Raw genomic sequence first — 12,699 nt, 5'->3', positions numbered from 1 at the left:
ACAGTGACAACATGGTATCGTGGGCCACTGATAGGCTTGGACCCGGTCCAAAAGCTCATGACCTTTCTTTGAATATAACGGGTGAAGGGCATTATATAAATTAGGCTTGCATTTGGCTGCATGTAATAGAAACTCAAGTACAGTTGCTCAACCAAATAGAGGAACTATTGCTCGGATACCAGGAAGTCGAGAGGAAGGCAGGCCTGGGCAGGTGCAATCGCTTCCAGGACCATCAGGAAATAGGCCACTTCCATCTCGTGTTCTGCTACCCTTAAGGTGAGGCTTTTACCCTCATGCTTTCACGGTGCCTGTTGCATTAAAATCACCTGGAGGGCTTATTTAAAAACACAAGTTTGGGGACGCCTGGGTGGCTCAGTCGCTTAAGCATCTGACTTCAGCTCAGGTCATGATCTCATGGTTCGTGGGCTCTCTGCTGGCAGCACAGAGCCTGCTTCAGATCCTCTGTCCCTTTCTCTCTGCTCTCCCCCGCTTGCGCTCTCTTTCTGTCTCTCTCAAAATAAGTAAATAAACTTAAAAAAATTTTTTTTAACTAAAAAAAAAAACAACGTAAGTTTGGTTCCAGGTGATCTGGGATGGGCCTGAGAATTCGCATGACTTAGAGGCTCCCAAGCAATGCTGATGCTTCTGGTCTCCGGCTCTAGATGAATGTTTCTCAATTTTTTAAACCACATGTTTATTTACGTATTTTTGAGAGAGAGGGTGAGCCCAGGGGAGGGGCAGGGAGAGAAGGGAAAACAAGAATCCGAAGCAGGCTCCGCGCTGCCAGTGCAGAGCCTGACACGGAGCTCAATATCACGAACCGTGAGATCGTGACCTGAGCTGAAATCAGGAGTCAGACACGTAACTGACAGAGCCACCCAGGCATCCCAGTGTTTCTCAAGTTTTAAGGTAGATGTGAATTCCCTAGGGGAACTTACCATAAAATGCATATTCTGATTTAGTAGGTCTGGGGTAAAACTTGAGATTCTTCATTTCTTTTTTTTTTTTTTTTAATTGAGATTTTATTCTTAAGTAATCTCTCCACCCAATGTGGGGCTTGAATTTACAACCCCGAGATCAAGAGTTGCATGCTCTACCGACTGAGCCCGCCAGGCGCCCTGGGATTCTGCATTTCTAACAAGCTCTCAGGTAGGCTGCTGATGCTGTCCACGGATCATACTTCAAGTAACAGGAGTCTAGATTCCAGGCTCTAGCATGACCTCTCATGCTTATGGCAGCTCTGAAATTCTATGATGCTGTGGTGGTGTTTTGTTGCTGTTGTTTTCTTTTCCTAAAACGAGATCACTTTGTAGAGGAAGATGTTCGAGACGTGGCCCACCTACGTGCACATTGTTAGTAGAGGTACTGATGACCTAGGTTGTAAATTACGTTCACCATTTGCTTCTTCCCTCCTTCCTGTCACTGCTTGGCAGGTCACCTAGCAGACAGTGAGGTGAGGCTCAGGCTGTCAGCTCTAATGCTTCCGAGCAACCCTGGACAAGGATGTGTGGGAGAGGACACAGTGCATGATACTTTCCTGGGACTTCCGTCCTTCGTTGGCCTCTTCTTGCCATGGAGACACCAGTTCCCTGTTTGTGCAAAGAGTGGGGAGTTGGCAGTTTTAAATAAGTGTGCGGAATTATTAGGATTGGCATCAGCCCATCGGTACACTCACTTTTTGTCAAAGAGACTCTTTCCAAAGCTGTGGGCAGGGTAAGGGATTTTCCCTAAGGGAGTAGAATCCATTATAGACCCATATCCATATCTAAACATTTCTGGATCCTTTTTTTTCCTTAATTTTTTTAAATGCTTATTTATTTTTGAAGGAGAGACAGAGCGTGAGCAGGGGTGGGGCAGAGAGAGAGGGAGATGCAGAATCCGAAGCAGGCTCCAGGCTCCGAGCTGTCAGCACAGAGCCCGACGTGGGGGCTCGAACTCACGATCCGTGAGATCATGACCTGAGCCAAAGTCAGACGCTTAATGGACTGAGCCACCCAGGTGCCCCTCTGGATCCTATTTTTACTTTCATCTTAGCCTGTACCACCTCTTAAGGTGTGGGATTTCCAATCCATTTTAATCGGACTATAGAGCTTTGGGTTTATGCTATGGGGCCACCGTGTATTCCTTTGAAATCTTCAACCTGTTGAATGCCGGGATGTCAATGGGTGCAAAGACAAATGCATGGGCCTTAACTTTAGGAAAGTCCGAGGATCAGTCTGTACCCCATACAGTGTGATAAGGGCTGTGCCCATCAGCAGTCCTGGACCTTGGCGAATTGATTTCCAAAGTGGGGGAGAGGCAAAGTGAGCGTTGGGAAGGCTGTAAGACAATTTACAGGATCAAAGAAAATGCGGGGCAACCAGCCCTCAGAAAGTACTAGAACCATCAGCTCTGGGAGTGGGAATCAGCAGACGACTTTGTTCAGGCATCACTGCTGGGCTCATGCAGCCCCCGCTCAGTGTCATGCTGCTTCAGATTCCCAGGGGAGAGAGCCTGGAGGGTCCCGCAGGAGCCCACTCCCACCCCCTGGCTCGCCGGGGCCCTTGCTTGGCAGTCCCACATCTGAAGGGGGGGTGAGGCGGGGGTGATCTGAGCAAAGTCAAACTACTGATACCAGAAAAGGGGTGAGGATGCTGATCAGGCAAAAGCAAGATGCCTCCCAAGGCCGTAGGGAGGGCTGGGCACCGTGTGGGAAGGAGCGCCCCGGGGAACCCCGGTTGGGCAGGGCAGGACTCACAGAGAAAAGAGCACTTGGACAGAGGAGACTTGAAGCTGAAAGCAGGTTCGCAGGCAGATGTGGGACGGAGAGAACATTGCTGGAGCGACACACACAGGTGTGAGAGCGAGTCCTACCTGGGGCCTTGTCTCGTTGCCAGGACTGGAGGCCCTCTCAGGGTGTGCGATGGTAATTTTGTATAGCACCTTGACTGGGCCCTGGGACGCCCAGCCATTTGGTCAAACGTTACTCTTGCTGTGTCTGCGAGACCATTTTTAGATGATATAAACATCGCAATTGGCAGACTGAGTGAAGCAGATTGCCTGCCCCGATATGAGTGGGCCTCATTCAATAAGTTGAAGGCCTAAATAGAGCAAGAAGGCTGACCACCACCCCCCTGCCCCCCACGACTGTGCCAGCAGTTCTCCTGGGCCTCCGGCTTGCCGGCTCATCCTGTAGATCTCGGGTCTTGCCAGCCTTTGTAACTGCATGAACCAATCCCTTTTAAAAATCTCCACCTCTCTCTCTCTCTGTCTCTCTCTCTCTCTATCCATATAGCCTATCGATGCTGGTTCCCTAGAGAAACCTGACTAACAAGGGTGGCTCTCATCAAAGTGAAGAGGAAGGTTTATAAGGATACACAGAGGCTCATGGGGACCCAGAAGCCCCTGCACAGCCGGCCTCTGGAGGCGTGGAACTCAGGCAGGGGCTGGTGCTCGCCCATCTGCCAGTGTCTCTTGCAGATTCCCTGCTTCGCTCCGCACATGTGTTCTGTTCTGCTCTCCCAGCTCAGGCCGAGTGTCTACTGCCTCATACCGTCCGTGCTCATGTGGCCCCACGATGGCCACCCTGTCTCCATATTTCTTGCCCACTGAGCTCAAGCTCCCACCACTGGCAGGAAACGTGCCATTGGGTCTTGATCAGACTCTGGGATCGGGCTCCTGGGGTCTGACTCAGCCAGGTCACCTGGTTGAGCTGACTGCTTTAGGCAGCCCAGGAATGGGCCATCCCAAAGGCTGGGTGTCCCCTCTGCTCCCCTGGCCCACTGACCAGTCGCCGGGATCCAGAGGCTCGGCAGAGTCTCCGAGAAGGCAGCACGTGTGGGCAGGAGACCCACACACATCTCACATGGAACACCACCGTGCGGGGACCAGGCAGTGAGTGGGGTTGGATTGTGAAGAACCCCCACCCCCTGCTCGGTGCTAAGGCATTTGGTCTTCACCCCGCGGACCACGGTAGCCACGGAAATGCCACGAGCCCTGGTGAATCAGGTGAGGTCCCTCGGCGTGAGCCCAGCTGAGGTAGCCGACTTGCGACTCACAGATGTGCTTCTGATGGTTTGTTTTTCAACATTTTGAATTGCTTGCCAGCATTGAAAACTTTGGACTTGTCACATACGAATCCAGCTTCCCAGCTACTTTGGGGCAGCATGGAGATCAGGCAGCGCTGATCAGCATTCCACCCGGTGGAGTCACAGCAGCCCCCAGTCGGGGAACACTGGCACTCCAGCTGGGTTTACTGGTTTAGGCCACGGCCATGGCCAGGTGCTCTCAGGGCTGCAGTCTGCACACCCACGTGAGGTGAAGAGCTTGGGGAGAAGGCAAAGCTAGGGGCAGGGGGACCAGGGACTAGAAGTTAAGAGCATGAAATTTAGGGGCGTGCTGGGTGGCTCAGTCAGTTAAGCGTCCAACTTTGGCTCAGGTCATGATGTCACGGTTCTTGGGAACGTTTGAGCCCTGCATCGGGCTCTGTGCTGACAGCTCAGAGCCTAGAGCCTGCTTCAGATTCTGTGTCTCCCTCTCCCTCTGCCCCTCCCCTGCTCGTGCTCTCTCTCTCTCTCTCTCTCTCTCAAAAACAAATAAACATTGAAGAAGAAGGAGGAGGAGGAGGAGGAGAAGAAGAAGGAAGCATGAAATTTAGGCACAGATGTGGGGAACAGAGGGCTTTGACGCTTACCTTGCAGGACACTCGCCTAAGAATGACGATCATACTCATCTCCATTCAACAGGGAAGCAGATGCTTCATATATTTGCAAAGTGCCACCTTGGCTCCTGTCTTTATTCTGCATGCGGTGTCTCCCTTCGGAAGGGCATTAACACGGCATTCGATGCTCACGGTGAGCAACAGCCCAGACTGCATTCGTTCGCGTCCCTCTTCCTTCTGGCCCTGTCCCTCCCTCATCACTTCTCACCCCATATGTCCTCAGCTTGTCACTTGGCATTTCTCCCCCATTCTCCTTCTTCCAATTACATGTCTCTATTTTTCCAGATGCCCAGAGCAATTTGGTTTGCCTGGCAATCCCCGTGTCTCGGGCTCCTCCCGGGAATATTGTAAAACAGTAGTAAAAAACACTGAATGTAAGAGCCAAAGCTGGATCCCCAAACCTGCGCCACAGTCTCCTCCTAGGTAGTGTTGGGCTTAGTTATTTCCTGGCAGGGCTTCTCACATATCCCAGCTCTGTGTGTAACTTTGAAGGAAAGCCATTCGATCAATGTCTGAGATTAGATTTCACCCTGGGGCAGCAATGTGATTTCCTTAATCAGAATTTTACCAAAGCAGGTTCCGAAATCTCACTGCCCAGGTTCAGATCTTAGCTTCACCACTTCCTCGCTCTGGGGTCATGGGCAAATCGGGGATAATAACAGTGCCTGCTTCGTGGGGTTGTGGGGAGGATGAAATGAAAAAACCCCGAATAAGCAAAGAGCTTGGCCGAGTGCCTGGTTCAGAGCAAGTTCCCCAAAAGAGCAGCTATTATTAATATCGTCATTATCGGAAAAAAATTAACATGGATTCTACTTATCAATGTAACCCCTGCTTTATCCCCTTCTTTGATGCTTCCTCAACATTGCTGAGATAAAGAAGTTGATTTTTTTTTGTAACCTGTTGATTTCCAAGAAGAAATACTGATTTCCTGGAGCAAACTATGCTAAGTACACATTTTTGTTTTGGTTGCAATGGGGGACGGTGGGAAGGCTACTGTTTGAGCTTTCACAAGTGAAAACCTCCAAGGTGGGTTTTTAAAAGACCTTGCTCTGCTTGGCAGTCAGAGTTCAAAGCCCTGGTGGGAAACTGTAAATGCTAGCCTTTAATTGTAAATGAACTCTCCAGCAACAAGGGGTACAGAGTCAAGTAAACATTAACAACTGATTCTGCTGTTATCAGTAGTTTCCTTTTAAAATCCAGTGCCTTCCATCCCCCCCCCCCCCCCATTTTGCAGACCGTTTCTGAATTGAAATACATCTTGGGGAAAACTGGCTGAGGTCATGAGTAATGGGGTTGCCCACAAGGCTATCCCTGCAGTTGACTTCTCTCCCTTTGTCACCAAGCCGTGTCTTATGAAGCTGTCTCTTTGGCATATATGTCCTGCCCAGGGGGCTGGCCCAGAACTGCAGGGTTTTACCTAGAGAATTTGTTTATTTTATTGCAGGAACATAAGATGTTATCTAAGGTGCTTTGACACGGCTCATAATATTGCTCTCCCTCTGCATAAATAGCAAATTCTTTCCGTGTTAACACTGTTCATGTCTCAGGCAACAGCTCTTCAAGGCTGTGCTGGAATTATAGGCCACTTTGTTTGTGGAATAGCTTGGGAAGCTTGGCACCATTGATTTGCATCAGTGCCTCCGGAATAGCCTTTGCCTTCTCCTTAAAGATACTATCTAAACTGTGAAATTCATTAAATAGCCCCAGAAATGGATCAGGTTATTTAACACAACATCCCTAATGGCGCAATATCTCAGCTGTCTGCACTGATAGTGAACATTGTCTTGGACAGTGTTATCAGCCCAGGACACCCGCTATGAATATTGATCCCCAGCTTGTTACAGCCATCAGTTGCCATCAGGACAGGTCAGGGTGGGAACCCACCTAGCATCAAAGCAATTTAAAGACAGCACTCAGGCAGAATTTTAATGCCCACGTTGAAAAAACAAATCAACTCCATGCACAAAGGGAAGGTGGCTTGCTGGATATGGATATATTTATTATACAGGAACACCTCGGGTATAAATACATGGGTGAGGACATTAGCGAGTGAACACAAGGCCAGATTGTACCAATCGGAGGTCTCACTGCCTCCTGGTCATTCACAAAGCCGGTGGCCAGAAAGACAATTCCCTAAGGCCTCCCCCGCCCCTCACCAAATTGCAGAATTTTGCCTGTCTGTTGGGTGGGGTGGTTCTCTCTAAAATGGGTAAAAGGGAGCATTTTCTATTCCTTCAATGCTGCTGGTACACGCTACAGTGTTTCTTTTGCATCATCTATTTCCAGAAGCCAAGCACATAACCTGAGCTGCACTGAACACACGTATTAGAAAGAGAGATGATGGGGCGCCTGGGTGGCTCAGTTGGTTAGGTGTCCGACTTCAGCTCAGGTCATGATCTCGCGGTCCGTGAGTTCGAGCCCCAAGTTGGGCTCTGTGCTGACAGCTCAGAGCCTGGAGCCTGTTTCAGATTCTGTGTCTCCCTCTCTCTGACCCTCCCCTGTTCATGCTCTGTCTCTCTCTGTCTCAAAAATAAATAAAACGTTAAAAAAAAAATTAAAAAAAAAAAGAGAGATGAAAAAAATAATAATAAAGGGCCAGGAAAAATTGATAATAACTAAAAGAAGTTATTAAAGATTGAGTCTTAAAGAACGTGGCCTTTATGTGTCCTTGACTTTGTCTCCAATTTGTTGCTTCTCCCTTTTTTGCTCCTTTTCTATATGTGACACCTGCGGACCTCAAAGGAAAGGGGATTCGTATCATTGAAACAAAATTCTTTTGAGGCAATTTATAAAGCGAAAATGGAAATGACCCAGGCTGGGATGGCTCTTAGCTGTCTGCAGCCATCCCTGTCCCTCTGGTTTGGGTACGAGGTGCCTCTGGAATGCCAGCCCATCTTCCCGTGAAAATGGCTTCAAGGTTGCCAACAGGAGAACAGAAGAAGGACTATGGGATGCCACAGATGCCCATTCTGGAGCTAGCTACCTTAAGCAGATCTCTTTCTACCCTGAAGAACCTAGATATGAAAAAATATGAATGTGGGTGGGAGAAAGTAAAAGGGGGCTGGGATCAATATAGGGAGGGAGGGAGAAAGAAAAGGAAATTAAAAAAGAAAAAAGCGTGTGATCTGGGTGAGAAAGAGCTGTCAAAGCAGAAAGCAAAACACCCTAATGGGTATGTGTTGAGGAAGGTTCTGTGATGTGCAATCCAGGGTCCTGGGTGCCACTGTTTAGTTCCAGGGCCACCTTCTCTTTGGTGTTCAGAGGGCGTGCATTCCCTCTGGTGGGAGGTGGGCCAGGGGGCTCGGGCAGGGCACTTCCTTTCCTGCTTCCCTGTAAAAGCACAATCCATCATGGCTTTAGAACGAGAGCTGGTTTGAATTTCGGCAGGGCTTTAAAGTCGGCAGGGAATACAGGGGCCGCCTCTGGGAGGGGCCACAGGTTTGAATGAGAAAAGCTACAAGAAACCGGCAGATAGGGTCTTCGCTTCAACAACAGATGGGATTAACAGCGCCCCACCCACGCCCGCACTTTAATGGGCCAGTTTCCCCACCTCTTCCTACTGCTACCTTCTCGGACCATATTAATTGCCAAGTCATTGTTTGGGAGCCCCATGGGGCAGGGAAGAAAGGAACAGCAGAGTTTGAAGTGGTTCTGGGAAGAGGGGTGGGAGAAACCTCAGAATTTGCCGCTGGGATAAATACTTACAGCTCATAGACCGCTCCCCAAGCGATGAGAGTTAAAAGGAATGTTAAGATGGACCCGGCTGGGGGAAGTTTCCCCCAAGGACTGATGTGCATCATTCCATGGGACCTGGTGGGGCAGATGGGAGCCCTTTCAATTATCTCTGTTCTCTGACTTCAAATTCAAACCAGACAAGCATCTTTTAACCTTTTTCCTCCTGGGGCTAGAAGGAGATGGGGGTCAGAGATGCAACCTGGGTCCCAGAGACCCAATTTCTGTTGCAAATGATTGAATCTGTAACTGCGAAGAAGGGCTCAAGGGCATCAGGGTTATGCTTGGCGTCTCAGCGAGCCGGGGGCAGCCACCCTCGCCTGGCTCACCGGGCCTCACCAGGGCATCTCCCTCCCCTGGCTTTGAACCCGCAACCTGACACGGTTTCCACAGCGGCGGGGCACCCTGGCGGGGGGCGGTTGGACCTCTCCCCAAAACTCCTCCAGCTCTCCTGACCCTGCTGGGCTAGGCTCCGGCTGGGGGCAGAAGGGAAGAACTTTCTCCCTCCATTTCTGAGATGGCAGGATACACTGGAAAGGATACAGATCCGGGAAAAGAAGACCTAGGTTCGAATCCGGACGCTGTCACCAGTCAACAGTAACCCTGGGCAACTCCTCATCTTTGAACCTCAGTGTCCTCATCTTTAAACGGGGATGATAGTTTTGCCGGGCCACTCCCACCTCACAGGGATGCTCAGAGAATCAGACGAGATCGCGCAAGCCCGGGGGCATTGTGAACCGTAAACCGTGAGAACGTTAGAGCCTTTCAGTCCGAGGTGACCAGGTCTGAGGTCACCCCTGTGATCCACAGGCGCGGCAGATGTGCTGAGCGTTGCCTTCGAGTAATCAGTGCTGGCCTCAATTACATCCCCAATTCAAAGTCACGGGGGAAAAGTCACAAACGCAAGCGCAAGTCAGTGTGTGGGGGGGGGGGGCGGGGGTGTCCCCCAGGAGGGAATCGTCGCGCGATCCGTCGCTCGCGCACGCCAGCAGTCCCCGTGGGTCGGGCGGAGGCGCGCGGAGCCGGCGGCGGTGTAGGGGCGGGCGCGCGCGCCGGGCTCACGCAGGCGCCCCCGTGCCGAGGCGAGCGGCCCCCGCGCGGCGCGGGGCGGTCGTGGGGCTGCGGCGAGCGCGCCCTGCACGTGGTGGGGGCCCGGGCCGAGCAAGTGCCAATCCCGGCGCTGCGCCCCCGCGGCTCTCGCCCAGCCCCGCCCCCGCGCCCCCCTCCCCGGCTTCACTTGGCCGCCGCGACCCTCCTACTGGCCGGAGAGCGGCGGCCCCGCCACAGCCGAAGGCAAGCCCCAGCGCGGCCATCCCGGACCCCGCGCCGCCGGCCTCGGGCCCGCGGGCGGCGGGCATGCTGGCATGGCAGGACGGCGGGGCCAAGGCGGCTCCCGCCCACCACAAGATTTCCTTCTCTGTCCTGGACATCCTGGACCCGCAGAAATTCACCCGCGCTGCGCTCCCGGCCGTGCGTCCTGCTCCCCGGGAAGCCAAGAAAAGTTTGGCAGAGGCCGAAGCGGGGAAGGACGCCAGCCCGGGGGACTCAGCTCGGCAGCGGGAGACCCCTGGTAAGGATGCGAAGCGGTCCCCAGTTCCGGGAAGCCTCAGCCCAGGTGATGCCACGGGGAGTTGGAGGCGCGCGGGGGGAGAGGGGGAGGGCAACCGGGGACAGAGTGAGCGGCCCTTAGCGGAGCGTTCGCCAAAGGGAGAAGGCCACCCGGGACGAGGTACAAAGTGTTGCCTTGCCTCTGTGTCGGAACTGAACTGAGGCAGAAAAGAGGCCCCCAGCATCCTGGGTCAGGGATTTGCCTACCAAAGCTGGTCCCTACTCACCGGCCAAGTCACTAAGCGCCACAGTTCTATTTTTTTGCTCGGCAGTGGAAACTAAACAGCGGGCGTCCACCTTAGTCTCCAGGCTCACTCATTTATGGGGCATTTAATGCGCCCGCTACGTGCCAGGGCCTAGCCTAGAGACGGGGATAAAAGTCAGGGAAAACTTCAGAACCCACGAGGCAGAGAACATCATGAATACTGCCTCCATTTTATGATTGAGGAAACAGAGGTGAAATCATGTGGAGGGGTCTTCGTGAGTGCGAGGTCAGGTTTAAGCACCGCGTGCCCACTTCGAACCACCCTTCCCACCATAGAGACACCTGCAGAGATGCCGCTGCCCCAAGCGCTCTCTCTCCCCAGACCCAACCATGGACTGGGGTGGGAGCAGGGATGGAGTAGGGCGAGGGGAGGCCGCCGTGGTCCTCTCTCCTCGAAACATTTTGACCTAACTCTGGTGGACACTTGATGAGAAGCCTGGGAGAGTTTGTGTCCGGAAGGTAGGACAAAAGACAGCAGGATCCGTGCTGGGTTGAAGCGTGGGCACGAGGCTCCCTGGAGAGACGCTGAGTCCGGGCGCAGGTCCGAGAGACGCTGGATGTGGCACAGCCCCCCGCTTCTCCTCCCCAAGTTTGGCAGTGATTGTCTGGGCCTCCGGGCGCCTCTGGCGGCTGCGCTTGGGCCAGGGCAGTCTGCCTGGTAATTGTTCGGATCGCCCCTCGGAGGGGCCGCTCTCCCCTCCCCCCACCTCCATGATCGATATTCTATTACTGGCGCCTGCATATCTCCTGCCCGCAGCTTGCAGGTACCGACTTCAAACCCCCTTTCCCTGTCTGATCCTAATATTGTTCGATTAAAACTTACCTTTAATAGATGACATCTATCGATCCGGCCCCGCACAAATCTGAAACTCTATTAACACGGCAGGAGAGAGAAGATGGGAAAGAGGGAATTTCACTTTAAGGCGGGGGGGGGGGGGCTTAATAACTTCTTTTTTAATTGCTAGGAGTTCCAGACCAAAATAGGCTTCTAGCGACCAGAGAGACACAGCCCTAAACGCACTTGACATTTCGATGTCTCAACGTACAGTGATCCTACCCTCCCAATATTGTCCAATATGGTCATTATTTTTTCTTAATGCAAGGTGTCACTCATTCATTCAAAACCCACTTCTTGGAAGTCAGCTAGGCGGCAGCTGAGTAAAGGGCAAAAGGATCCCGCACCCCTAAACCCCAAATCCTGGCTTGCGAGGATGTGTGGTCGCGGGGGTGGGGGAGGGGGGAGCGCGATGCCGGAGAGGGGCCGACCTGGGGGCTCCGAAAAAGAACAGGAGGAGGAGGTCTGGGGACCCGGAGGGGCTGGGTCGTGCGGGGCTTCTGGTCACCCGCCCCTTTTCCACTAGATGCTGCGGACCGCGGCGCGGGCGCGGCGTCCCCCTTGGAGGGCTCGGAGGCCGAGGAGGCCGAGGAGGAGGAGGAGGAGGAGGCCGAGGACGCGGGGCGGCGGCGGCGGAGGGAGCGGGCCGCGCGCCTGGAGGCGGACCCGGCGCGTTCCCCCGAGTCCCGGGCGGCGGCGTTGGCGGCGGGGGAGCGGGCCCCCGGCGGGCTGGCGGGCTCCCCGGGCTCGCCCGACTCCCCGCGGCCGCGGCGCCGGCGCACGGAGCCCCGCTGCGCCAAGCCCAGGCGCGCGCGCACCGCCTTCACCTACGAGCAGCTGGTGGCTTTGGAGAACAAGTTCCGGGCCACGCGCTACCTGTCCGTGTGCGAGCGCCTGAACCTCGCGCTGTCGCTCAGCCTCACTGAGACGCAGGTCAAAATCTGGTTCCAGAACCGCAGGACCAAGTGGAAGAAGCAGAACCCGGGCGCCGACGGTGCGGCGCAGGCGGGGAGCGGCGCGCCCCAGCCCGGGGCGCCCGGAACGGCAGCCGCGGCGGGCGGCGGCGGCTCGGGAGGCAGCCCCGGCGCCCCCGGGCCGGGCGCGCTGCCCTTCCAGACTTTCCCCTCCTACTCGGCGGCCAACGTCCTCTTCCCAGCCGCCACCTCCTTCCCGCCGACGGCCGCCGCCGCCGCCGCCGCCGCCGTCGGGGGCCCCTTTGCGTCCTTCCTCGGACCCTCCTACCTGACCCCTTTCTACACCCCGCACCTATGAACCTGGAGCTTCTCGGGGGTCCACTTCGTCGGGACTCACAAATGACTGGCGTCGTCGTGTGGTCCCGGTTCCACCGAGGGGCGCCGACGTGCACGGCCCGCCCCCTCGTGGTGAACGGGTGTCTGCGCGCCGCTTCCTTTCCAGCTGTGGGGAGGCGCCACCGGAGGGCAGGGAGAGGCCGCCTGCCGACTCCCGCAGCGCCCCTTGCCGCCGCGCCGACCCCCTGAATCCACGAGATCCGCAAAGGGGATCAAGGATCTGCAGTCTTTAAAAGTGCCCCGAGATGAA

At 54.3% G+C, this 12,699-nt stretch overlaps 1 protein-coding gene across 1 annotated transcript; it reads left to right on the top strand.

Annotated features, from left to right (window-relative positions):
• Nucleotides 1-9,787: 9,787 nt before the first annotated feature.
• NKX1-2 (NK1 homeobox 2) lies at nucleotides 9,788-12,411 on the top strand. Its single transcript, XM_042959980.1, has 2 exons — nucleotides 9,788-10,001; nucleotides 11,666-12,411. Exons 1-2 carry the CDS (start codon nucleotides 9,788-9,790, stop codon nucleotides 12,409-12,411), a joined length of 960 nt encoding a protein of 319 aa, XP_042815914.1.
• Nucleotides 12,412-12,699: the final 288 nt, after the last annotated feature.

This window comes from Panthera tigris, chromosome D2 (assembly GCF_018350195.1).
Source record: "Panthera tigris isolate Pti1 chromosome D2, P.tigris_Pti1_mat1.1, whole genome shotgun sequence".
NCBI lineage: Eukaryota > Metazoa > Chordata > Mammalia > Carnivora > Felidae > Panthera > Panthera tigris.
The sequence above is the reverse complement of the archived record's forward strand: the minus strand, read 5'-3'. Positions and strand labels throughout refer to the sequence as shown.

Coding starts and splice junctions, on each gene's coding strand:
- NKX1-2 (XM_042959980.1), top strand. CDS start 9,788: ATGCTGGCATGGCAGGACGGCGGGGCCAAGGCGGCTCCCGCCCACCAC. Junction 10,002..11,665: donor TCGGCAGCGGGAGACCCCTG/GTAAGGATGCGA, acceptor CTTTTCCACTAG/ATGCTGCGGACCGCGGCGCG.